Source organism: Solanum dulcamara, chromosome 4 (genome assembly GCF_947179165.1).
Source record: "Solanum dulcamara chromosome 4, daSolDulc1.2, whole genome shotgun sequence".
Classification (NCBI taxonomy): domain Eukaryota; kingdom Viridiplantae; phylum Streptophyta; class Magnoliopsida; order Solanales; family Solanaceae; genus Solanum; species Solanum dulcamara.
The window spans coordinates 72,967,501-72,990,444 of record NC_077240.1 but is presented as its reverse complement, the minus strand read 5'-3'; the positions used below and the strand labels follow the sequence as shown (position 1 = coordinate 72,990,444).

The 22,944-nt window shown below is 33.9% G+C and overlaps 3 protein-coding genes and 1 non-coding gene across 12 annotated transcripts in view; 2 read left to right on the top strand and 2 right to left on the bottom strand.

Moving 5' to 3' along the window:
- Positions 1-127: 127 nt before the first annotated feature.
- LOC129887572 (uncharacterized) lies at positions 128-6,462 on the bottom strand. The gene is made up of 4 exons (XM_055962727.1): positions 5,639-6,462; positions 5,031-5,212; positions 858-926; positions 128-773 (listed from the first exon to the last, which is right to left on the bottom strand). The coding sequence occupies exons 1-4, from the start codon at positions 6,315-6,317 to the stop codon at positions 393-395; spliced, it is 1,311 nt and encodes a 436-aa protein (XP_055818702.1). The 5' UTR covers positions 6,318-6,462; the 3' UTR covers positions 128-392.
- Positions 6,463-14,456: 7,994 nt separating this feature from the next.
- LOC129887570 (protein PTST homolog 2, chloroplastic-like) lies at positions 14,457-20,173 on the top strand. Of its 5 annotated transcripts, none has more exons than XR_008766438.1 (8): positions 14,457-15,237; positions 15,897-16,060; positions 16,314-16,466; positions 16,549-16,766; positions 18,161-18,294; positions 18,382-18,529; positions 19,624-19,717; positions 19,802-19,880. XR_008766438.1 is itself a non-coding variant. In XM_055962724.1 (8 exons), exons 1-8 carry the CDS (start codon positions 14,720-14,722, stop codon positions 19,895-19,897), a joined length of 1,500 nt encoding a protein of 499 aa, XP_055818699.1. In that variant the 5' UTR covers positions 14,457-14,719; the 3' UTR covers positions 19,898-20,173. The 5 variants fall into 5 exon arrangements, 3 of the variants coding, with proteins under 3 accessions (XP_055818699.1, XP_055818700.1, XP_055818701.1); XM_055962724.1 differs by having other exon boundaries at positions 19,649-19,717; positions 19,802-20,173; XR_008766439.1 differs by lacking the exon at positions 19,802-19,880 and having other exon boundaries at positions 18,161-18,299; positions 19,649-19,717.
- Positions 20,174-20,996: 823 nt separating this feature from the next.
- LOC129887569 (protein TWIN LOV 1-like) overlaps positions 20,997-22,944 on the bottom strand; it is a 4,146-nt gene continuing 2,198 nt past the window's right edge. For 4 of the 5 annotated variants that reach the window (XM_055962722.1, XM_055962723.1, XM_055962721.1 and 1 more), the window contains exons 5-8: positions 22,829-22,908; positions 22,684-22,739; positions 22,539-22,596; positions 20,997-21,540 (exon numbers count right to left, since the gene is read on the bottom strand). In XM_055962722.1, coding sequence (XP_055818697.1) covers positions 21,406-21,540; positions 22,539-22,596; positions 22,684-22,739; positions 22,829-22,908 — 329 coding nt within the window. In that variant the 3' untranslated portion in view covers positions 20,997-21,405. The remainder of the gene's footprint in view (positions 21,541-22,538; positions 22,597-22,683; positions 22,740-22,828; positions 22,909-22,944) is intronic. The other variant, XR_008766436.1, reaches the window with a different exon arrangement.
- Positions 21,059-21,131, top strand: TRNAA-AGC (transfer RNA alanine (anticodon AGC)). The gene has a single exon. It is a non-coding gene; the product is annotated as a tRNA-Ala (tRNA).

Sequence of the window (22,944 nt, the reverse complement as noted above, 5' to 3'; positions counted from 1 at the left end):
TTTTACACAAAAATGTTGCAAACAAAATGAGTGTTGACTACCATAAAATTCAAAGGGTGCAAAAGTATGGGCTAAACATACTGGATTTGGTTGTGTGGAACAAAGCTGTAATTGGGAAAGTAGCATATTGATACAAATCGAACCTTCACATTTCATATCTGCAGCCGCAATAAAAAAACTAGCAAATGTTAACAAGGTTCAGCGCTAAAAAAAGTAAAACGATATCTGAAAAGGCTACAACGGCTCTATTCTTTCTCAAATTGACAATAACACGTTCCCCAATTCTTTCAGCTTAAAAAGAGTGTCCAGGATGATGCACGAGCAAGCAGAAAACACTTGTGTGCATTCATATAAAATAGGGAAACAGCTTGACAAGTAAACGGGATCTATAATCACCTTAAATCAGCAGCAGAGTAACTACCAGCTTGATCACCTGAAGCGTAATGATTATAACCTCCGCCACCACCTGTACCCCTGCCACTCCTTCCCCTATAGTTATTATAGTTTCTCTGTTGGTAATTACCAGATTGGTCGTAGTATTGATTGCGACCATTCTGGTAGGACCCTCCTCTGCCCCGTCCTCCACGGCCATTGGAGTATCCACGACGGTCACCCACACTCCCACCACGGTTACCCCTGTAATTCTGATTCTGGTAAGACCTCCGGGGAACAGACTGTTGGTCATTGAAATCTGCATCCTTCACATTGTCAATGACTTCAACCTCAGACGCGACTTCTTCTGGCTCAGCAGGTTGATTCATATCCTGTCCCCCCTGCAAAGTGTATAAAAAGGACAGACATAATGTTATATTACAGTGGATACATCCACTAAACTCTCTTAGAAAGGACAAGAATACCTGCTGCAGTTCGATATTGCTGATGTGAATTTCATTAGTTTCAATTGCTTGAGAGCTTATAGCTTCTTCCTGAAAAAAATAATGTTCACAGCTAAATGATATTATAAAGGAAAGTTACTGTACAGACCACTAAACAACAATGATATAAGACTAGACAGATAAACCTCGATGCATTTTAGACCATGTAACTGCACACAAGGATAGCCCTTTCCAAAGACAAGTAAATTCGAAGCACATCGTCTAATAAGAAAACAGTAGTGACTACATTGAAACACACAGAGATGGGGAAGGGTTCTCATATTGTATTTTAGACGACTTAAAAGTTAAAATTTACTACAATCACAAATTAAGGATAAAAGAAGTTAAAATTTACTACAGCTAGAAATTAAGGATAAAAGACTTGTGAGAATAAAATGTTTTGTCCCTTACACATTTTACACAAGTTTCAGTGTAAATTATAAAAGCAAGCCTAGGTTGCCAAAAGAATGTAAGAATATATAGCCAAAGATTACTGTAAGAAAGGTAAGGACCCAAGGTTAAAAGTTCTTTTCACAAAATTCTTGCTCTCACCAGTAGGTAGCTCTGGGCCTGCGCAAAAAGTTTTCAGACTTGAAGCAAAGAGGATGTTAATATGTTCTTTCACAAAATTATGCTCATACTCTGACCAGTATGTAGCTGGGTCTCTGCAAAAACTGTTCAAACTCGAAGAAGAGGACATAAAGACAAAAATGCAAGTCCATCTTTGACCAGGTTTTCAAGCCTCTTCCTATTCGACTCATTAGCAAGCAATATCAATCAGTCAACCAACTATGCCACAATCTAAAACTAGTTGGTTAATTTGATGAATCCTCTCCATCTATTCCACTCTTTTAGGGTACATTTCATTTCAATACTAAATAAGTCTTTTAAGGCAATTAAGGGTTGTCTAAAACTGGAGCTGCTCGAGTTTCACATGTAATTGCCTCTACTGTAAGTCTCTAACTAGATGAAAAGAAAGTTAGCCTCTTGTCAGCATAAGTATGCAACAACTAAGCATAATCTTAACCAGTTGGTGCAGTCTATATGGACCATTTGCTTCCACTAAGCTCTGTTTTTGCTATAATTTTGGAAGTGTTGTATCATACCTAAATCAAGACGGCAAAGATCTTTTCAACATCCAAGTATATTGGCATTTTCCATGCCTATCAGATTATCCATTGATACTTCATCTGAATACCTAGTTAAACTCTAAGATCAACTACTTTCATCAATCATTTCATAATTAACTCCAAGATCAACTACTTTCATCAGTCATTTCCTGCATTATGAAGGAAAAGGAGACTCCTGTTTCTTAATCTCAGGTTTTGGTCTTTTGCAAGTCGAAAAGCACAAAAATCTCATTTTAGTTCCCGCACAATCCTAAGCACTAAAATGTCATAGAAACCAGCAAAGGTTACTCTTCTTACCTCGTTTCCACCATAAAACTATGGCACACTTCCTTATAACCAAAAATGAAAAGTTGAGTGGATTTAGTTCTTGAGGTTTGACATAGTTGTTTTCCAACTGCATAATTTTATTTACCTGTCTGACAGCAAAACATCCTTAAGGATTAGACACCCCTCATTCAAAATTACCTTTTTATTAGTTCATTTACCACATAAGAATAGCCCATATTTTTGGGTTTACTTTCCTATACCATTGTAGAGAAGCAGAACGATCAACGCAAAGCTGAAGAAAGAAGTATAATATATATATATATATCCCTGTTAAGAAGTCACCAACAGTTGTGTGCAAGAAAATACAGACCTTTTCTTTTGATGAAACTAATATAAAAATACGCATAAACCACTCTATTTTCAATCAAATGGAAGACTTATTCAACAATTTCAAAGGAGAAACAACAGTTGAAGAGAAAAAACATTGTTCAGAACACAAAATGCAGATTAAGCATTCTCACAGGCAGATTGCATAGAGAATCGATCACAAAGAACGAAAATAGATGCCAGGAATTTACCAACTGAGCATCCGGTGATTGGTTCTTCTGCTCCACTTTTTCAAAAGGAACCCCACTACACCCTCAAATATTGTTAGGTTGAGTTTGGAATTGATTATTAGCACTACATTGTGCTATTGACTTTCTTATCTTCGGATTTTACGTTAAGATAAAAGCATTTCCTGAAATTTATCCACGCAGCCAGGTAAAAAGGTTTGTCGTTGCTTATCTGTTGGGTAGTCTACCAATGTGAACCTCAATCCTTCTACCCCCCCCCCCCCACACACACACACAACTCTCGAACTCAAATCTTTTCCCATTTCCAACAATTTACTAGAAGCCTACTCTGGTTAAGGTTGGGGTGCCAGCAGGCACATCAGCTAAACTCTTAAGTGCATCACAAGAACAAAATGATGTGGAACTGGAACAGAGAAAATGGAAAAGTTTAAGCCTTGTTCACTTCAGAACCAACACATATTGAAAAAGGCATATTGTAAGTTGGTAACAAGGCTACATGAGTGTCTTAATAAAATCACAAGTGACTTGCAAAGAAGAATCTCGTAGCCATCTCCTATTCTAAAATTGAGAATTTACTAGAAAATAGTGTAATATTTGGTTAGGCAGAAATATTACTACCATTTTTTATGCTTGTTCTAGCCAAGAACTTTGCCAAAGACACTTCAGTAAAAATAGCATGTTTAAGGAGAATATAATACTCTAAGATGAATTCCTAAGAAACTGTTTTTTCAAATCTACTCATCCAAAAAATTAACAAGCCCGAAGGGAAGTATTTCTTAATGACATGCATAGCAAGCTAAAGTCACTTCTTTATTTTGAGAATGAATTAAAGTTGCTTCTTTAACACGAATCCTATCTAATTCTACCATCCAAAATGCCCTGAATTGTGTAGTTATTACTTCACACACTATCTCAATCTGCTAAATTCCGCCTACTTTCTTAGCATGCATGTTGAATATGTGTCCCCAATTGAATTCATGTAACATTAGCACAGCCTTCCATCCTCTGACTGAAGGACAGTCAGATGGCAACTGTACGGTATTTAGAACAGCATTATAGAAAATAGCAAAGAAAATCTTCTCCAATATATTCGTATCACTCATAAGGACTTTCATCTAAGAACACAATAAGAAAACACATGAAGACCAATGTGTAAGAATTTTTTTTGTTGACGAAGACCAATGTGTAAGAATTTTTTTTGATGACGAAGACCAATGCAGAAGAAATTATGAGCTCTTTATGACTCAATAAATAACAAAGAGAACACACATTAATGTTACAGAAAAATAAAAAAGGCAAACCTCTTAGATGTATATCCCTCCCCCAAAACAATGGGAGAAATACAACCCCATTACCTAACCTAGAGGATATGACACGTGCAAAGTCTTACAGTTAAAAAACCAACATGCCAAACCATATGAACATCTTGTTCATTCAAAGGAGTGGGGAATGGAGGCTTCTGTTTTTGAAGTACCATAGAAGTGAATTGCAAGGTAAGAAACCAACTTAAGCAGGAGCTTCAACAACAAAATAGACCGGAGAGTGTGGTGTGTACGTAGCATTACCCCTACCTTGTAAGGATAGATAGGTTGTTTACGATAGACACTTGGCTCAAGTAAAGCATACCCCTACCTTCTGCTTTGCTTCGCTCTGGTCCTTTGCTTCGGTTACCGTATTATTTGTTGTTGCTATTGTTCTTTCTTCATTATTTTCTACTTGGCTTCTTTACTACTGTATTTCCTTTTTATATTGTTGTGGATATGCTTTACTTGAGGATAGAGAGGTTGTTTACGATAGACTCTCGGCTCAAGTAAAGCATATCCACAACAATATAAAAAGGAAATATAGTAGTAAAGAAGACAAGTAGAAAATAATGAAGAAAGACAATAGCAACAACAAATAACACGGTAACCGAAGCAAAGGAAAAGTGCGAAGCAAAGCTGAAGCTTCACTGGGCCTTAACATTACCTCAACAATTACAATAACTACACAACAATTGCAAACAAGGGACATAACAGAATGATAATGAGTTAAAGCTTACTATTCAGCCATAAAAATTATAGAAACAAGCACAGTCCATGTGAATCCAACAATCAATCAGATTTCATGCAAGTTTGCAAGATGTTTTCAGACCTTACATATAGTAAATAGACTATAGACGCTTTACTTAAATAGGCATTTACCTTCTGATCATACTGCACACTTGGGGTGTCCACTTGCAAGGGTATATCAACAGCCTCCACATGCTCTTCTACTGGCACTGAATAAGACCCATATTTACCAGCAGTTGCCTCCACTTTAACAGGGTCTGTGATAAAATATAGTGAACCAATGATCTTATCCAGCTTTGATCTCAGCTCGGCATCTGCAAAATTGGGTCATAACCAGCTATAATCATCCCAAAACCCAAAAAATCAACATATCTAGCTAAAAATGCAAATTTCCGTACAACAACAGCTAAACCTCATTCCAACCCAGCTAGGGTCAGATACATGAATCCTCTATATCCATTCCCTGACAATTAAAAATTGTAAACGCGCGGATAACATAACAATGGCCATGACAACAACTAAACCTCGATCCGAACTAATGAGGACACTGAACATATATATATGCTATATCAACTCCTAGCAAAGTAAAAATTGTAAACGCGCGGATAACATAACAATGGCCATGACAACAACTAAACCTCGATCCGAACTAATGAGGACACTGAACATATATATATGCTATATCAACTCCTAGCAAAGTAAAAACAGTATTTTCTCTGGAGAAGAAAAAATATACTCACAAGTAACATCGGAATTGAGTTCAATGGGCTGCTCGGACTTTGAAAGCCATAGCTTTGCACGTTCAATACATTTCTGAAGGGCGTGCTTGTGTGACAAGGGAGAGTTAACAGGCCGTGAAACAAGCAACCCGCTAAGCATCGAAATCAAATCCAAATCTCTCTCCCCTAACAGATCCATCACGTCCGTTGATTCATCATCCGGCATACAATCGTAGCTCAAACAACAAGCTCTCTCCATAGTCCTCGTCAACATCGTAGGTGTAAAGTCACTTTGCAATGACTTCACATCAAACATGCTACCAAAGTATAATAGATTAAGTAAATCCTCAACCACCAAAACACCCTCCCGTGCAGGTTCCCCCGTTTTAGTCGACTCAACAGCTGTATCAAGAGCGGATTCGGATGGAGAAACTTGACGTTGTTCAGTGGCGAGGTTGATTTCTTCAACCACAGCGGCAGCTAGTGGCTGACGAAGCTTCTCGAGCTCATCAATGGCAGCAATAACAGCGGATTTGGAGCGAAGAGTTTCTTCTTGTTCTTTGTTGAGATTTTTTCCTTTAGAGAGGGATTCTTCCATTTGGAGAATGCGGCTGTGTTTCTTGCGAAGAGCACGGAGACGCTTGTTGATAACGCTCAGTACTGGTCCATCGGAGAGTTCTGACACCGGCGTAGATGCCATTGGTGGTTCGACGGAGGTTGACGAAGAAATGAGGAGTATGCCGCCGTGGACGGCGGTGGATGACAAGGGTTTTGGAGGGTCTGTATAGTAGAGAGGCAGAAGAATTGAGACTGCGGAGTGGATTACCTTTCCCAATTTATAAATGAAATAGTAATATTTTTGTTATAAATATAATGTATGGAATATATTATTGTAAGAGCCGTTTGGATGGGCTTTAAGTTGGTTTGACCAACTTATAAGACCTGTTTTAGTTTTTGAACGTGTTGCCTAATGCTTACTTTAAGCCATAAAATTATTAAAGTCGGTCAAAAATGAAAAGTTAGAATTTCTAACTTTTTTTTTTCTAAGTGCTTAAAGTTATTTTGTTTGACAATTGAAATTACTTTTATATCCTTTATATTTTAACTAAATTTCCAAACTACCATTTTTATTCTTTTAATCCTAAAATTCAAACACTTATTTTCAACATAACCACTTTTATTCAAACACTCAACTGCTTATTTATAAAAATAATTTTCAACACTTCAAAGTTCTAAAAGCATTTTATACATAAAAGTTATTTTTTTAAGCCCATCCAAATGAGCTCTAAGTGTATATTCATTTATTTTTGCAGAAAAGAAGGGATTTTTGGAATAATATTAAAAGAATTTTTATTCACTATACTTTGATCTCTTGAAAAATAAAAAATAAAATTCTTTTTTCTATCTTTTTTATTATATTTTTTGTGAATTTATTGTTTTATAACATTTCGTCTCTTTTTTTTCTTAATGATATAATTCGAATTATCTACTAGTTTTGAATGACCAAAATGCAGACTTGTTTGATACGCGGTTAATGTTAAAATAAAAATTATTATCTTTTTTATTTAATTATGTTAGATTGTTATTATTGCATTATACAATTATTTACAATTAAAATATATATATTTTATTTGTATGATGACCTATAATGTAAGTTAATGAAAAATGATGTTGAGCTTTTATCAAGACAAATATTTATTTTCGATTTATCTGTATTGAATAGAATAAAAATATTGAATAAAAATAAAAAATATATTTTACAAATTTCAAATGCATAGATAGTTCAACAGTGGGATATTTCTCTCTTTTAATTATAGATGCTAATCTTTTTAGGATTTTAAATAATATATTTGAAGTTTTGATATGACCTATATATAATTAAAGAAACTTTTTCTGAGTTAATAATATTTTTTTTGATTAATTGAATATTTTATATATGAAAGAATTATTAGTAAAAGGTCTTGTTTGGAGGCAAGAGAGGTTCTTGTATGATTGTTTGTCTTATCACACACATTATTATTACATGTAAAAAAAAAAAAGAAAACTTACATAAATATATAATATTAAAAAATTATTTACTATCTATAGCAATAAAAAAAAAATTCACTGAACACTTATAATACAGTTTTAATACATATTGCAGAGAACTATTTATAAAACATATATAATACAAGTTTTATAGATAGATAATACATTTATCACATACTTTAATAGATTTATAATACATTATGTCAATTTCTTACTACACAAACATAATATATATTTTAAAACACTTATAATATATTTATATTGTATGCATAATTTACTTTTAATACAAGTGTAGATTTATCATAATATTGCTATGTATTGCTATAAATTATAATAAATAAAATATATCGCTAAAATCAGTAATTAATTTTTAAAAAGCACTCAATTAAGTAATTTTTTCAAAAAAGAAATGGTTAAAATAGTTTCTAAAGTGTCAACACAAAAAAAATAAAAATTAAAGCAAATATCGGAGAACCTATTAAAATATTTAATTTTATCGAAAAGTTTTTTTTTTTCTCATTTAGTATCCGAAGTTTGTGGAGCTCCGATTAAATTCAGATCACGCATTACAGACCCCATTCAAAATGGTGCTCCCAACAAAAAAAAAATCATACCCAAAATTCAAATTAAAAATCTCTAATTAAAAATGAAACAGTCTCATCACTCTATTATAATCTATGTTAGCGAAAAGTTTTTTGTTGCGCCTTCACTGACGTGCTTAATGACTAGAACTTTCAACTTCTGTATTAGTGACTATTTGTTAAAGATATGTTATTATAAAGAAGGAGTTGACACGGACCCCAAGAGATGCCCAAATAGGGGCTTATTTTACAATTTGTATATTCAGCACTCTTACGTGACTCCAATAATTTTGACATGAAATTTTAGTAATTTTTGACCTTCTGATTCAAATACTTTCGATAAATATACATTCACTAGAACAACACAAATTAACATGCCAAGAATATTGATTTATTATTTCACAATTCAATTTTTTAAAAATTAAATATTCAAATATTTTTAATCTTATAATTCAAATGTAATCCCAAATTGTTAATCTCAGCTCATTTTTTTTAATCTTCTGCTCTAACAAATATTTTTACTTCAAGCTTTTGACTACTAAAATAACGTACAAATTTTATATTTTATTTCAAATTTTTGACTTCTAAATTTTAAAAATTCATCTTTTTGTAAGGATATCATCTTTATACACATTTTATTTATTTGATTTACGAAAATCATTGTTTAACCCAATTTAAGTGACTATAATTGAAATAGATCAATCTTTTATGGCAATTGAAAGTTAAATATTTCAATGAACCATCATAAAAAATATAAAGAATTACAACGTAATAATTCAATTTGAAAATTAAGATCCAATTTGAAAAATAAAAAACAAAAGCTACAATATTTATAACTATGAAAAGAAGATATCAGAAAAATGACGTGCATCGACTTCACACAAATAGAGCACTACAAGTATTATTTGTTGAATTTCAACATAGATCTAAAGTCAAAATTCAGCAAAAAATAAATAGGAACATACCTTCAACCATAGTTGTTTAAGTGTAGTAGACAAAAAAACTTAAAAAAAGATCGATTTGTAGCAAGGTCATGAACTCTTTACCCTATGTCTATTTCACTGTGAGCCAGATTGATAGAGTCACAAATGCATTTATGTGTAGGCTACGGATTTTTAAGCAAATCCTAAGGACTTCTTGTTAAATACGATTTTTTTAGGAACTCAAAATTTATAATTTTCTTCAATTAAGAAAATTATTGAACACGCATAACTTGAATTAACTTAGTTATTAAAAAATAAGGTCAATATTTAATTATCAAATATTTGGGCTATATTAAAATCTCTAAAAAAAATGTGTAATATTTCAACATTCTCCCGCTTAGTTCACAAATTAAAATCAAACAATTTTTTATGAATGAAAAATATAGTAAAATGGGCACAGACTTTATTCACCCGACTTAATTATTACTGCAATCACTTTAACTAGAACATATTTCTACATGAATCATGACGGTCATGTTCTTAAATAAAACACTTCCTTTCATGTATTATGATGTATAATATAGTCTAACAAAATGTTCAATAATTTTATTGATCTAGTGATCACAATATAATACATGAAATTTAAAATGTGCATTTTCATGTATAACGAAGAAATGATAGTATCTAGACAAACTTATAAAGAATAAAGTATGATCAAAATGAGCTTGCGGGTTTCATTTTTATAAAGAATAAAGTAAAATCAAAATGAATTTGTGAGTTTCATATAAGTTATCTAATTCTTGAAAACGTTAGCTGATAAATCTTTCGTCATCAAATAAATAATATAAAAAAATTATATTATCAAACTCAAAATTCAATCTCATTTTTTTACATATTTTCTAACCATCAAAATTTATGTCGATATAATAAAAAAAATTTAATGCACTTTGGAAGAAAGCCAATAACCTTTTAAAGTCCAAATAATGTACTTCAATTATAACATCTGTGATGTAGCTTCATAACATGTTATATATTCAACTTTCATTGTGGATATTACAAAAATGATTTGCTTGACAGTTGACACATTTTCAAGACAACACCTTCAACAACAAAAAAAAAATTCAGAGGTAGATCTATCACTATTTTTACATACACTCAAATAAGAATCTAAACATCCAATTATCTTCAATGAGTCTGAATATTTTTAGATGAGTTTACGATTTTTGATTTCTTGCAAATATTTCAAAATATTTTTATCAATTTTTTAATAATCGAGATCATGATTACTTTAATATCTATCAATCATTTTTACAGCAAAGGCAATATCTGATCTAGTGCAGACCTATGTATATATAAGGTTTTGTGCTCCGCTTCTCTCGCGCTTACTTGCATGTTCGTTTTTCCATTTTGAGATCTTTAGATTCGTAAGATCATAATAGAGTTCCTTTCAACAAGTGAAGCATATAGAATGACTTTTCTTTTGTCTTGTCTCAATACATTTTGTGAACATTGATAAAATGAGATTTTTTTCAATTTTTTTTTAAAGTAGAACCCTTGAGATAGTCTAAACAACAGTTGAGATCTATCTTTAGAAATATCTATGCCAATAACATAGAATTAGGTGGTTTCACCCGTATCCTTCATTTCAAAATTCTAAATAAGAAACTGTTTCATTACTTTCAACTACCTCAAATCAGGATCAGTAAGTAAAATACATTCAAACAAAAGGCTAAAAATATGATTTTTTAAAAATTTATTTTTAAACTATACATCAATCAATGATATTTTCCGTAATTCAAACAAAAAAAATAGTATTATGAAACTTAATATATTTTTTACGGAAAGTCAATTTTAGTTCATAAATAAATTTATTCAACTGACAAATAAGGTAACTTTCATTCTTATCAAAAAATTCTTCAGGCTAACACATGTATATCATCTCTTTAAGATCTCCATTATATATATATAAATGAAAGTGAGCTACTAATGTCATGATTATTCTGAATGAATTCTACTTTGATAAAAGAAGATTTTATGATAATCAATATCTTTTTTTGAGTGAAATCCTCATCTACAAATTTAGTTTTATATCGTTCAATATTATCACATGAGTCACTTTTGATTTTATTAATCCATTTGAATCTCAACGTGGAGGCTCTTGATAATTCAACGAGATTTTACATAAATTTCAACTCTTCTTTCGTGGCATCATAACAAAGTGTAGAGTTTACTCCACTCATTATATATATATAAGAATGAATCATCTTTTAATCCAATATCATAATAACACTCTTGAAGATATACAACATAGTCACTAAAAATTATTGATTTATGAATTCTCGAGGATTATCTTACTTTCACGATACTTCTTCTTGAGCATTATCTTACTTTCACTTGCTTAGATGCTTCTTTAATAGGTTAAAATAAAATGATTTGCTTTTTGTGTGGCTACTTAAGTGATAGTGACTGTTGGACTTGTTACTCTCTGAATAATTCATGAGAATTTGTTAGATTTATTTTCATGTTTCCAACGCACAAAGAACAATAAGTGATTTCTTATTCTCGAGCTCCACCACTTGAGTTGAACCACTGTCACTTGATGTTTTTCAAGAATTTTAACATTTTTAGCCTTAACAATTTTAGGAGAATGGGATATCATGACAATAAAATTAATTTATTTTAGAGTTAATTGTGTTGGTTATATGTCATGACCTCGATCTGTGGTGGCTGACATCCACAATACTTATTTCAGTGGGAGAACCATTTCTACAACCCAGCTTATCAACTTAAGAAATAAATATTAAAAATCTTGCAGAAGCAGAAATATAACCAGAAAATAATACTGAGTTTCCATAAATTCAGCCAACAATTTTAATAACTATGAAAATGCGGAAGTCAACATATCCTAGGAACTGAAAGTCGCCCGTTCCAAAACTCTAACCAGTGTCAATGTAAGAAAAGGGGAAACACTCCCCAAACAGAAGTCAAAATTCTAAAACACTGTCTAAACATCTGAGTCCCGAAAGAAGGTCTGAGATTAATGGAAAAGTCCACAGCAGCATGACAGAATAGCTCATCCTTGGATTTTGAACAAACTTCTAATCTTTCAATCGAGGTCTCTCCGCAACCGGCTGAATATGCCCTATACTTAACAAAAGGCAGAGCAAGAGTAGTGTCAGTACACAAAAATAACGGTGTACTGGTAGGATCACGCGGTTAGTCAATAAGCGGATCATAGACAAGTAAATTCAACACAATAGGCATATACATATACATAATAAGTCAACCAATCTCAAGTTCAACTATTATTCAGCAATATCATAACTCAATAACTTCTGCATGCTATAACTTCACATCAGGGTCCTCTCAAGGGTCCTACAAACAACCAACTTTGTGTCGGAACATGACACCTAATCCAATTATGTGTCGGAACGTGACACCCCATCCAAATATGTGTCGGAACGTGACACCCGATCTAAATTATGTGTCGGAACGTGACACCCGATCTAAAGGTACCATAATCATAAATACATTTAGTATTTACAATATTTATATCATCAAGAACAAGTTCATCATATAGACAGGCCAGCAAGTGATCATTTCATACATAATCTAGCATGTTTTCCTATTCATATACATACATGCATATCATGAAGCAATTTAACAAGTAGATGAAACACATACGAGAAACTAGACCATTATCTACCTCAAATTCAAGCTTCAAAAACCTTACAATGCAAGAGCCTTCCCTTTCCAGATTTGTTCTTCTCGTTCTTGGTTTAGAAAACAGTAAATACATATAAAGGATCAACACAATGACCCAACTATTAGGAAATATAACATAATTTCACAACCTAGGCCAACCCTTTATCCTAACCTTACCCTAGGGCTAATTCCCACCATAGATTTTTAGTTCAAACCCTCCCTCAATAATTACCACCCATAATTTTTAGTTTCTAGGAATGAGGGTATGAATCGAGGGAGTAAAAACCTTACCTTAAGTGTGGAAATCCATGGGAAATTGGTAGAATTCTCCCTAGGTCTCCTCTTGAAGTTTTAGAAAATGATTTTGTAGAAAAAGACCGTTTCTGAACTTTTTCACAACTTAAGTCGCGACTGTCCCGCTCTGACGGGACCCATCGTACTCTGGCGGGATATGCAGAAAGAGTGAGCTCGGATTTTGTGCTCCAAGCCCCCATTTCACAACACACCCCTTTCAAAGATGTATTAAAATTATACCCTTCACGCCAAATTCAATTCAGAGAGTTTTACTTGTCCAAATGCGATACTGCGTAGTTGTAAATACTCCGTATCATCTTGGATATTATCCTGTCCAATAAAATTATAGATTTGACCTCCCATCATGCACATGATCACCCTAGATTTCACCTGACTCAAAATTCGTCCAAGTTTGGCCTAGGCTCAAATTTTCTGAAGTTACTATCAAAATTTTTCTGGCTCGAAATCCTTCTCCATTGGCGTATTCTAACGACGGAGACAGGTCGTACATTATATAAAATTGCTTATTATTTTTTTATTTTATATTTTTAAATGATGAATTGTCACGATTTGAATTAAGGCCTAGTAGTAACATGACAATCAAAACCAAGAAGGGCTCCAACCATGCCTCTTGACATATCATTAAGCATACATAATGTCAAGTAAAGTGGAACATAGCATAAGAAAGAGTATAAAATCATGAATCATAAGAAGATAGTAAACTTGACTACATAGACTCTACATTATATGTCCAACATATGTCTCTACTACTCAAGAAGGGCGGGAGTGGAAAGTGATCCTCGACCCCTATATTATGAGACAATATAGGCAATAATATGCATTAGTACGTTTGAATGTACTAATGCATTTACTATTTTCTTTAAATAATTGTTATTTAATTATTATGCTAATATGTATGACTTTGAAATTAATTAAAGTTATAACTATTAAATATTAATTCATTAAGAATATAAAAGTTGTTCAATATTTAATGGATATTTTGGTCAATCAATATCATAAATCATGTAGAAATTCTCTCCTCATAGTTTAATTGAAATAGATTTAATGTTAAACTCATAGTATTAGTAGGATAATATGTATCCAGCAATAATACTTAGTCCTAATAAAAATATATTTTGTTTAGTCATAGTATAAAATTAAATTAATACCTATTAGTAATTTTTCAAATGGGAGAAATTTTTAACATAAAAAAGACAAAAAAGTCAATCCACTTTTAATAGATATTTTGGTCTATCAATATTTATATTCATTTTTTTTTTTATAATAATATAGATTTTCACATTATAACATATGCCTACCTGGATAAGAATGTAACTTTTCGAGCCTTCCTCTCCATTGGCCTTAATGGACAAAACCAAATCTTCAAAAACAGGGCCAGAGACACAAAGCAACTCGCAAAAACAAAAACAAAGCCTGAAAAGTGTGTGAATAACACAACTATATTCACACTCATTCGATGCCTCTAAAAGTATTCATTATAGTAAACTCAGAATCTCATTAATTGCAGTTTCTTCAGGTGGCCTCCAACTGTTTGAAGAAATGCCTGAACGATGGTTTCACTCATTTTTACGCCAACCCATTTGAGTTTTCCACCTATTCCCCGAAAAAGACTTCACTCCCGAAGAAAAGATTCCATTTTTAATCTTGTATTGGAAAAAGATATGGGGTCTTTTCGGGTTTTTAAGCTTAGCAAGAAAAGAGCCGGGGATAGTGCATATTGCTGGTGTAGGAAAGGGTTGGGAAGTGAAGGGGATATGGAGCTGGAAGAGGAGATTTTGGCTTTCATGGAGTTATCTGAGAACCCAAATGCTTTTCCAACAATGAAAGAATTGGAGAAAGCTGGACGGGTGGATTTGGTAGAAGCTATAAAGAACAGAGGAGGGTGGTTTTTGTTTGGTTGGGACGCTGAGGATGATGATACGAACACTGTGAATGTTAATGAAGTTGAGACTGTGGAAATGCATTTTGACATTGAGGAGTTTCATAGAAGAGTCGAGAGTTGTCAAGAGAGTGATTTATTACATGAGAATGAAGCTCATTTTCCTGCCTTGTCCTCTGGTAGATCGATGTGAGGTTCCTTACACTGGAAATGTGCTTTCTTTTAGTTATTGTTATTGCTTTGCTTTTAGTAAGGACCTTTCCTACGTGAATCCAGATTAGTTTGGGCAGTAGACTCTGGATACATGATCCATAACTTTTATGTTATGTTTGATATTGTGGATATGGAATTGCGCTTGTTCTGCCATTTTGCAATTTTACTAAATCTTATCTGACATATGTGATTCTTTATTCTATTCAAATTTTTTTCATTAAGATTGGCTTTAACACTTGCCTTCCACATGTAAACAAAAATAAAAGCTTCCCTTCCTTTCTTTCACTATTCACACTTAGCTCCAGAGGTTGGTTGTTTGACAGGGATAGAACCAGAGACTTGATAAATGGTGAAGCTTATAGTTACAATTAACCAACGCAATAGAAGAATGAGGTAGATGGGATTACCAAGCGAAGTGAAGTCTAACTTCATAGCTCAGTACTACTAGTAACAAGAGTGAGAAAAGACAAAACTCAGGATGACCAGAAAAAAAATAATAAGAAACTAGAAGCATATCTCTAAATGATTATCTCCATCTATTTATCTCCTAGCTATTCATCGCGGGTTATATTTTTGTTGTGTGAAAAATCGTTCATTGGTATCTTCTTTTCTTCTTTCCTCTCCCTTCCCAACAGAGAAACTGTAGCAGAGGAAGATAGCGGGATTGAAGGGATATTGAGTCGACTAGAAAAAGAGAGGAACTCATCTCTTGGTATTGATCTGGGAAAACATGGACATATTTCTCGTAATTCAAGTAGGGACAACATAGATGAAAGAAGCTTTGGAACTACTGATGCAGGTAAATTAGTTAATCAGAAAGCAGGATGACATGTTATCAACAAAATGGTTGAAGAATCTATTAGTTACCGCATTGATTTGCTGTTTAATCATTATAACCTTTGTGTTCTATGTCGTAGATATCTTTTAAATTTCTTTGAATCTGAAACTGTTTTCCTTAACTTTTTGAACTAGAAATATTTATTCCTGAGTATTTTGTTTGTAAACATTTAAATTCATAATCATGAGATGTCATTTCTGTTACACTGTAAAAGACAGGACTGACCAAGGGAAAAATGGTAGCCTCAGTAAAGGTAGCCCCATGAAAGACATTCGAAGTGACGAGGAGTTTAACCATAGCATTTCACCAGCCATGTGGAGAAAATGGAGCAAACAACGTGCAGGCCTTCAGGAAATTGATTTTGAAGGTATTCCCATTCTTTTGTCTAATTCTGTTTATAGATTGTAAGTTGTAACCTCGCTTCACTACTGGTCTACTTCTATGAACAGCTGGTGAGGCTGCCCTGGGTAAAAGTTGGATTGAAGGTACCAGCGAAGCTTCGGGAGATGATGTAGTTAATATCACAGAGAGTAGAACTGAAGCTTTACGAAGATCGAAAAACGACAACCACAATGGGATAAGCACTCGGCTTCAACATTTAGAGCTTGAGCTATCCTTGACACTCTGCTCATTGAAATCCAATAGTGAGGAGTTACGTTCGAAGGAGGTATTAATCTGTATCTTTTTTCTCTTCTTGATAACCCGGTGTCTGGGCCAACTTTCCCCACTAATTTTATGGGGTACTTGTTACCTCTTGCCAGCACAAGTACCGGGTAACTCTGTCCACCAAGGCTTAGACAGATAGGTAGAAATATGTATCTTTTGTTTCTCAAAATTGCTAATGACAATTTTCCTAGCATCATATATTTTTGTTCTTATGTAAAATAATGGATTAGCTTGGCTGTGTTTTCCTGCCGATGCAATTATTCCACCAAAAAGAATTGTGTATCGTTATTTGTTGGATAGATGTCAACAGGGAGTTCATCGATAAATTTGTTTACCATGATTTGTTTGTGATCATTACATAATTGCTTGTCAAACAAAACTTTTTTATCACATTTCCAAACACTTTTTGCTAACATCAACCTACCCAAAAGTTCTCTTAGGAGTTTAGACTCAATGCCTAAAATTGCTTCCTTCGACTTCACACCCTTTCCCATAGAAAAGCTGAAAATAATACTGTTAAGACATTAATTTTAAATAAAGGAGTATCCCCTCTCAATATATACCTTATGTTTTTTAATGTGGTTCACAATCTTTAACATGATATCAGAGCCAAGGGAAGGTATTGGTCATGGATTTAAGTGTTTCCAAATGCATGACTCAGGAAAATGAATTAGGTCCACAAGTGAAAGGCTGTGTTAAGACATAGTTAGGTCCACATGGAAGGTAACATAGTGCTCTTCCTTCTTCGGGAAACTCAAATTGGCTACCACCAACCCAAAAGCTCTTGCGAAATCTATGCCTTAAGGGAATTATTTACCAAATATTTTCTTCAACGATTCTGTCTAAAGGAGAAAATACTTAGGTATTTGAAGGGGAGCCTTGGAGTAACCGGTAAAGTTGCTGCCATGTGACCAGGAGGTCACGGGTTCAAGCCTTGGAAACAGCCTCTGGCAGAAATGCAGGGCAAGGCTGCGTACAATAGATCCTTGTGGTCAGGCCCTTCCCCGGACCCCGTGCATAGCGGGAGCTTTAGTGCACCGGGCTGCCCCTTTTTTTTACTATATAGACATCTTAATTGGAAACAAAGTTCTGCTAACTATTTACTCCCGTCGTCCCAATTCATGTGAGGGTGTTCAGCAAATAGTTTAAGAAAAAGAAAGAAAGATTTTGAAACTTATGGTCTAAAACAAATCATAGATATTTTTGCGACTATAAATCATCTCATTAAAGGTAAAATGAGAAGTTTAAAGTTAATTGTTTCTAAATATAGAAAGACTGTCATTCTTATTGAAATAGACTAAAAAGGAAAGAATGTCTCATAGATTGGAACAAAGGGAGCATTGTTTAATGGGATAGTGCTAGTATGGTTAGGTAACTTCACGACTTCTTCCTTAGGTTTTTGGAAGCTCCCCAAGTGATTCTGATGCATGGGAGTTTCAAGAGAATGAATCCATCAAATCCCGGGAGAGATTGAGGTTGATTCGTGCAAAGCTGGCTGTGCTTGAGGGGAAAATGACACTTGCAATGAAGTCTGGTCACATCTCATTCATTTTAATATACATACTTTTGACTAGATATCTTAACCAAAACTGAGTTTTCCTACTATACATTTTCAGTGATGCACAGAAGATGTTAGGCGAGAAGCAGAAGAGGATTGATAGGGCTAGTAAAGCTTTACAACTTCTTCGTACTGCTTGGATTGTTTGGCCTAACTCCGCCTCAGAGGTTCTTCTAGTAGGTTCTTTTGATGGATGGACAACTCAGGTTTCATCTTGCTTCTACATCAATAATAGTAAATAGGAGACATGTTTTTACTGTCAAAACGTCATGCATAGTTTCTTTAATGTGATTGTCCAGACCAACTTAATCTTATTTTTGTTGTTTAAGATGAAGATGATGTGTTACCAATGATAACAGTAAGGGCATCATCTTCTGCTTGGTTTAGTTTAGAAGTGTCACCATAGAGTCAACATTTAGCTTTTCTTGTGGACAATGTGAGAGAAATTCACAACTTAGTTTTGTTTGGCTAGAGCAGGAAAGTCAAAGATTCTCTTTTAGGGGGTAAACTCAATTACTATCCAGTGCAATATGCTTTGCTGACTCGACTCCAGCAAATCGCATGACTTATTGCCTTCACAATATTTTCTTTCCTCTTTTATTTTGTTGGTGGTGGGATGCAAGGAGGGTTTGCAAGAAGAGGTATGGATCTAATCACAATAGTATCTGATCACTTATTAAGAAACTGAAGAATATAATCCCTCCGTTTCAATCTGGGTCTTACTTTCTTTTTTAGTTTATTTCAAAATGCCACCTTTTTGTATCTAGTAAGTTTTTTTCCGAACATTCCCATTTCCCCTTTAATGATATTCCCTCATTAGGAATAACATGGTATATTTGAAACCACAAGATTTAAGGGGTATTTTTGATATCTTATATAAAGCTTTATTTAAGATCACAAGTTTCATAAGTCTTTCTTACATACATTCTTAAACTTTGTTCCACTGAAACTAAGACATATAAAATGAAACGATGGACTAGCAAAAATCAGGATTTTCTCTACTTACTAATCCAAATCAGATACAGAGCGTTAGTGAAATGGAGACTTCATAGTCAAGGTGCACTTCTTCAATCCTTGCTTTCCAGAAAGTCACTTGGAAATTAGGAGAGGAACCAGTTTTGTGTGCCATCAAGTCTATTTTACCAAGTTTGTTCCTAAAGCATCAAATGTCTTGAAGAATGATGTCTTGGCGGTATCTTTAATAACGAAAACTGCACATCTCTATGTTCCCTTCCCCTAAAAGGCCTTGTACAAACTTTGTGATGTTGATTTCAAGGAGCTTCTTGTCCTTGACTAGCAGCATGATACGATGCATTGAAATGCAGAGAAAGATGGAAAGATCGAGCACGGGTGTTTTTTCTGTAAACCTAAAGCTGTATCCAGGCAGATATGAGGTGGGTTTTAATGATTGCAATGAATTTGATATCATACTGTGCTATCCGGTGATGTACCAAGTCTCTCATTTATTTTTCATGCAGATCAAGTTCGTTGTTGATGGCATATGGAAAATTGATCCTTTGAGGCCCATTGTTCACAACAACGGACACGAAAACAATCTTCTCATTGTTACATAAGAGCATGTCCCTGCCAAGTTACTTCGGAATTTGAAAGATCAACAGATCCTATGTGGTTAAAGGACTTACAAATTTGATTCTGTTGGAAGTTCTACCAAGCTGTGATGTTTTTTGCTTCTAGACAATTGTTTGATGATTAGTCTTGGGTTCCATGTAAAATTTTGTAGTCATTTCCTCACCATTCTTTGACCCCTATCCAATACAGGTTCGTTACTTGGCTATGTAAAGTTAAACTTGATCATCGTTTTAGTAAAAGAAAGTTGAAATTCTTTGGTACATTTGGTCTTTCTATATATTCAGTTGGTTTGTTTGCATGCTGATATCTCTTGAAAGGGTCCTTGCCAAAGATCTCTTCTTTTCTAATTGAAGGGTCGTGACTATATTGTTTTTTCCGTCGTTCTATTTTTTTTTCTCCAGGTTTTCGTTCTAGTTTATTGACATTTTAGTTCCCATCACTTATGGAAGATTGAGTTGTGAGTTAAATAATTCATGGGGTGTTACCCAAATGACATTTACAAATAATCCTTCATAAAAAGTAAAATTCATAATCTTAATATAGTAAATCATCTCTAACAACAGGTAAAGTTGACTTGATGGTGTAATACTTACATACATTGTTAGTGGATGTGATTTAAACACAAAAAAAGAGAGAGAAAGGGATATACCTAATTTATCTAATTTTCAGATAACTTCTCTAACCACTATGATTTTTTTAACTAATTGTGATTTACCTAATGTATCTTCCTACATGTAAAAAAAAACAATGGGGTGGGGACGTGGGGCCATTCTGTTTAAATTTTCTAGGCTTAATCTTTCGATTTTGGTGGGTTTTATTGGTTAAAGATAGTTATGGATCTAATTGATAACGTTACAAGTTGTAACTTACAACGACGTGTTTGTTCCAAACCAATTGAGATCGGATATATAAATCCTCACCAACCATGTCATTTCATATATATTCATTTATATAATGTAAGAATGAACCATGAAATCAATTAGTCTTTGTTGCCTTTTCAGTTCATTTATTTGAGTTTGAAATTGGCAATATGTTCGATCGTTTAAAATTTAATGCTCCATCACGTTTCATGCATTATCAATAGAAATTCCAACATTAGGAAAGTTACCGTAAAATAGAGTAATCTCAACAATAACAAACAAACAGGGGATGTAGCTCAGATGGTAGAGCGCTCGCTTAGCATGCGAGAGGTACGGGGATCGATACCCCGCATCTCCATTATTTTTGGTGCTTCTTTATTTCCTTAAGACTTAACTGCAAATAAAAACAGTGACTTCAACAAAAGGGACTAACAAATACATAATATTCTGCTTGACCACTCTTTTCACTATACACATATATGTCTGATGCCGACGCCTTGATATACACATCCACTCCAGCAAAACTATTTACCTTATTTATAATCTTGTCTGTATGCATTTCATCTGGTGCTAACGAGAACTGTGAGGTAGTAACATTTGTAAAGGACAGAAGAAATCAGTTTGTGCAAGAACTAGCATGTTCTCACACCCATTGACAAGCCTCTCACAGCAACTTTTACAGCAGCAATGACACCATGCTGTCTCAACCCTTGATTCTCCTTAGTCTCGCTATTATCTTCACCCTCAACAGCGACAAAGTATGCAACCTATCAATCCAAATGAGGGATAGAGTTACTAACTATTATGACAAGAAATGAGCGGAAATTTAGCCCAGCCTAAGTTGTTGCATATTTCTGTAGTTTAGGCTGCATTTCTTCTTACTGTGTCTGCAGTTAACAATCCAGCAGTAAATAACAACCTGAATGAAAACAATCACATTTGAAATGTTTGCTGTGATGAGTTCCAGCGTTTCAATTGGCTGGACCTCCCACAACTCCCTCAAAAAAGGAACTGGTTTCACTTTTCTACTGCCTTCGTCTCACCAACAACGTCTAACTAAAGCATCACTTCCACTATGAAGTGCAAGACGTATCCATAGAGATTGGCTAGACATCCTAAAATTAAATATTTTATTTGATTAGTTCTAGAGACTGCTAACTAGATACAACACAAAATGATGGACGTCAAACAAAAACTTTTCATTCTTAAGTTTATGAAATATGTCGATACAAACTTGAGATCAAGAGCATTGGGACTCATCCAGTCGCCTACAGGTGACATTCAAATATGATGAAATATCATTTGCTAGCCTAGCCTTGAAGAAATAAGATTTAGTTTTCATCTGTTACTCTTGATGCGTCGGGCATCATGCCTGAGAACCAATATCGCATCTGAAAGACTATCTCAAATCTTGAAACAGATATGTCAAAAGAATGTAGAAATATGGCTTGGCCTCAGCTTACTCATCTATATGAATTTATTCGGAAATTGTTTAGCCAACTTGCTTATACTATGAACAGCATTCTTCTTGAGAGCGCTGTCTCCTTTCCTATCTATGTAAAAAGTGAACAGAGATTAAGTAACAAATAAAATTGCTTCTACTGCGAAAGAGTTCTCAAAGAAATGTGCAAATACATAAAGTTCATTCACCAGTACTGAAGAATATCATAAGGAATATGACAAGAAGGATCTCCATTTAAATAGGCATTTGAAGATTTTGATGATATGCCAAGAGATCTAACGAATTATTGTCAAGTAATCTTACCTTTCCAGAGGCATTCCGGACAGGCGAAATGTGAAGCCAAAATGAGGTTCCGTCTTTTCTGAAAGAAATTATGTAACCACAAGAGACTTGAGTCTAGAGAAGTAATACTCGTCTAAATAAATAACTTGCAGGGCCAGGATCCAACCTGTAATTTAACATACGTAAGGTACTTGGTTGTTCATCTTGGATGCATTCTTTTATCTGCAAAGAGAGAAGTAAATAAAAACTTCGATTTAGATCATGTGGCATCAAAATTGAGCAAATAAGAGCTAATTACAAGAGAAAATTACCCCAAATTGTGACTTTGAATCTGTGTCCGTCACACTTGAAGATCTACAGTTATAGCCCAACACTTCATCTTTGGAAAAGCCTATCAAAAATGGGAAGAAAAGAATCATTCCAGTTA

Coding starts and splice junctions, on each gene's coding strand:
- LOC129887572 (XM_055962727.1), bottom strand. CDS start 6,317: ATGGCATCTACGCCGGTGTCAGAACTCTCCGATGGACCAGTACTGAGC. Junction 5,213..5,638: donor ACTCAATTCCGATGTTACTT/GTGAGTATATTT, acceptor CCAATTTTGCAG/ATGCCGAGCTGAGATCAAAG. Junction 927..5,030: donor GTGTGCAGTATGATCAGAAG/GTAAATGCCTAT, acceptor TATTTTTTTCAG/GAAGAAGCTATAAGCTCTCA.
- LOC129887570 (XM_055962724.1), top strand. CDS start 14,720: ATGGTTTCACTCATTTTTACGCCAACCCATTTGAGTTTTCCACCTATT. Junction 15,238..15,896: donor TTGTCCTCTGGTAGATCGAT/GTGAGGTTCCTT, acceptor CCTTCCCAACAG/AGAAACTGTAGCAGAGGAAG. Junction 18,530..19,648: donor TTGATGGATGGACAACTCAG/GTTTCATCTTGC, acceptor ATTGAAATGCAG/AGAAAGATGGAAAGATCGAG.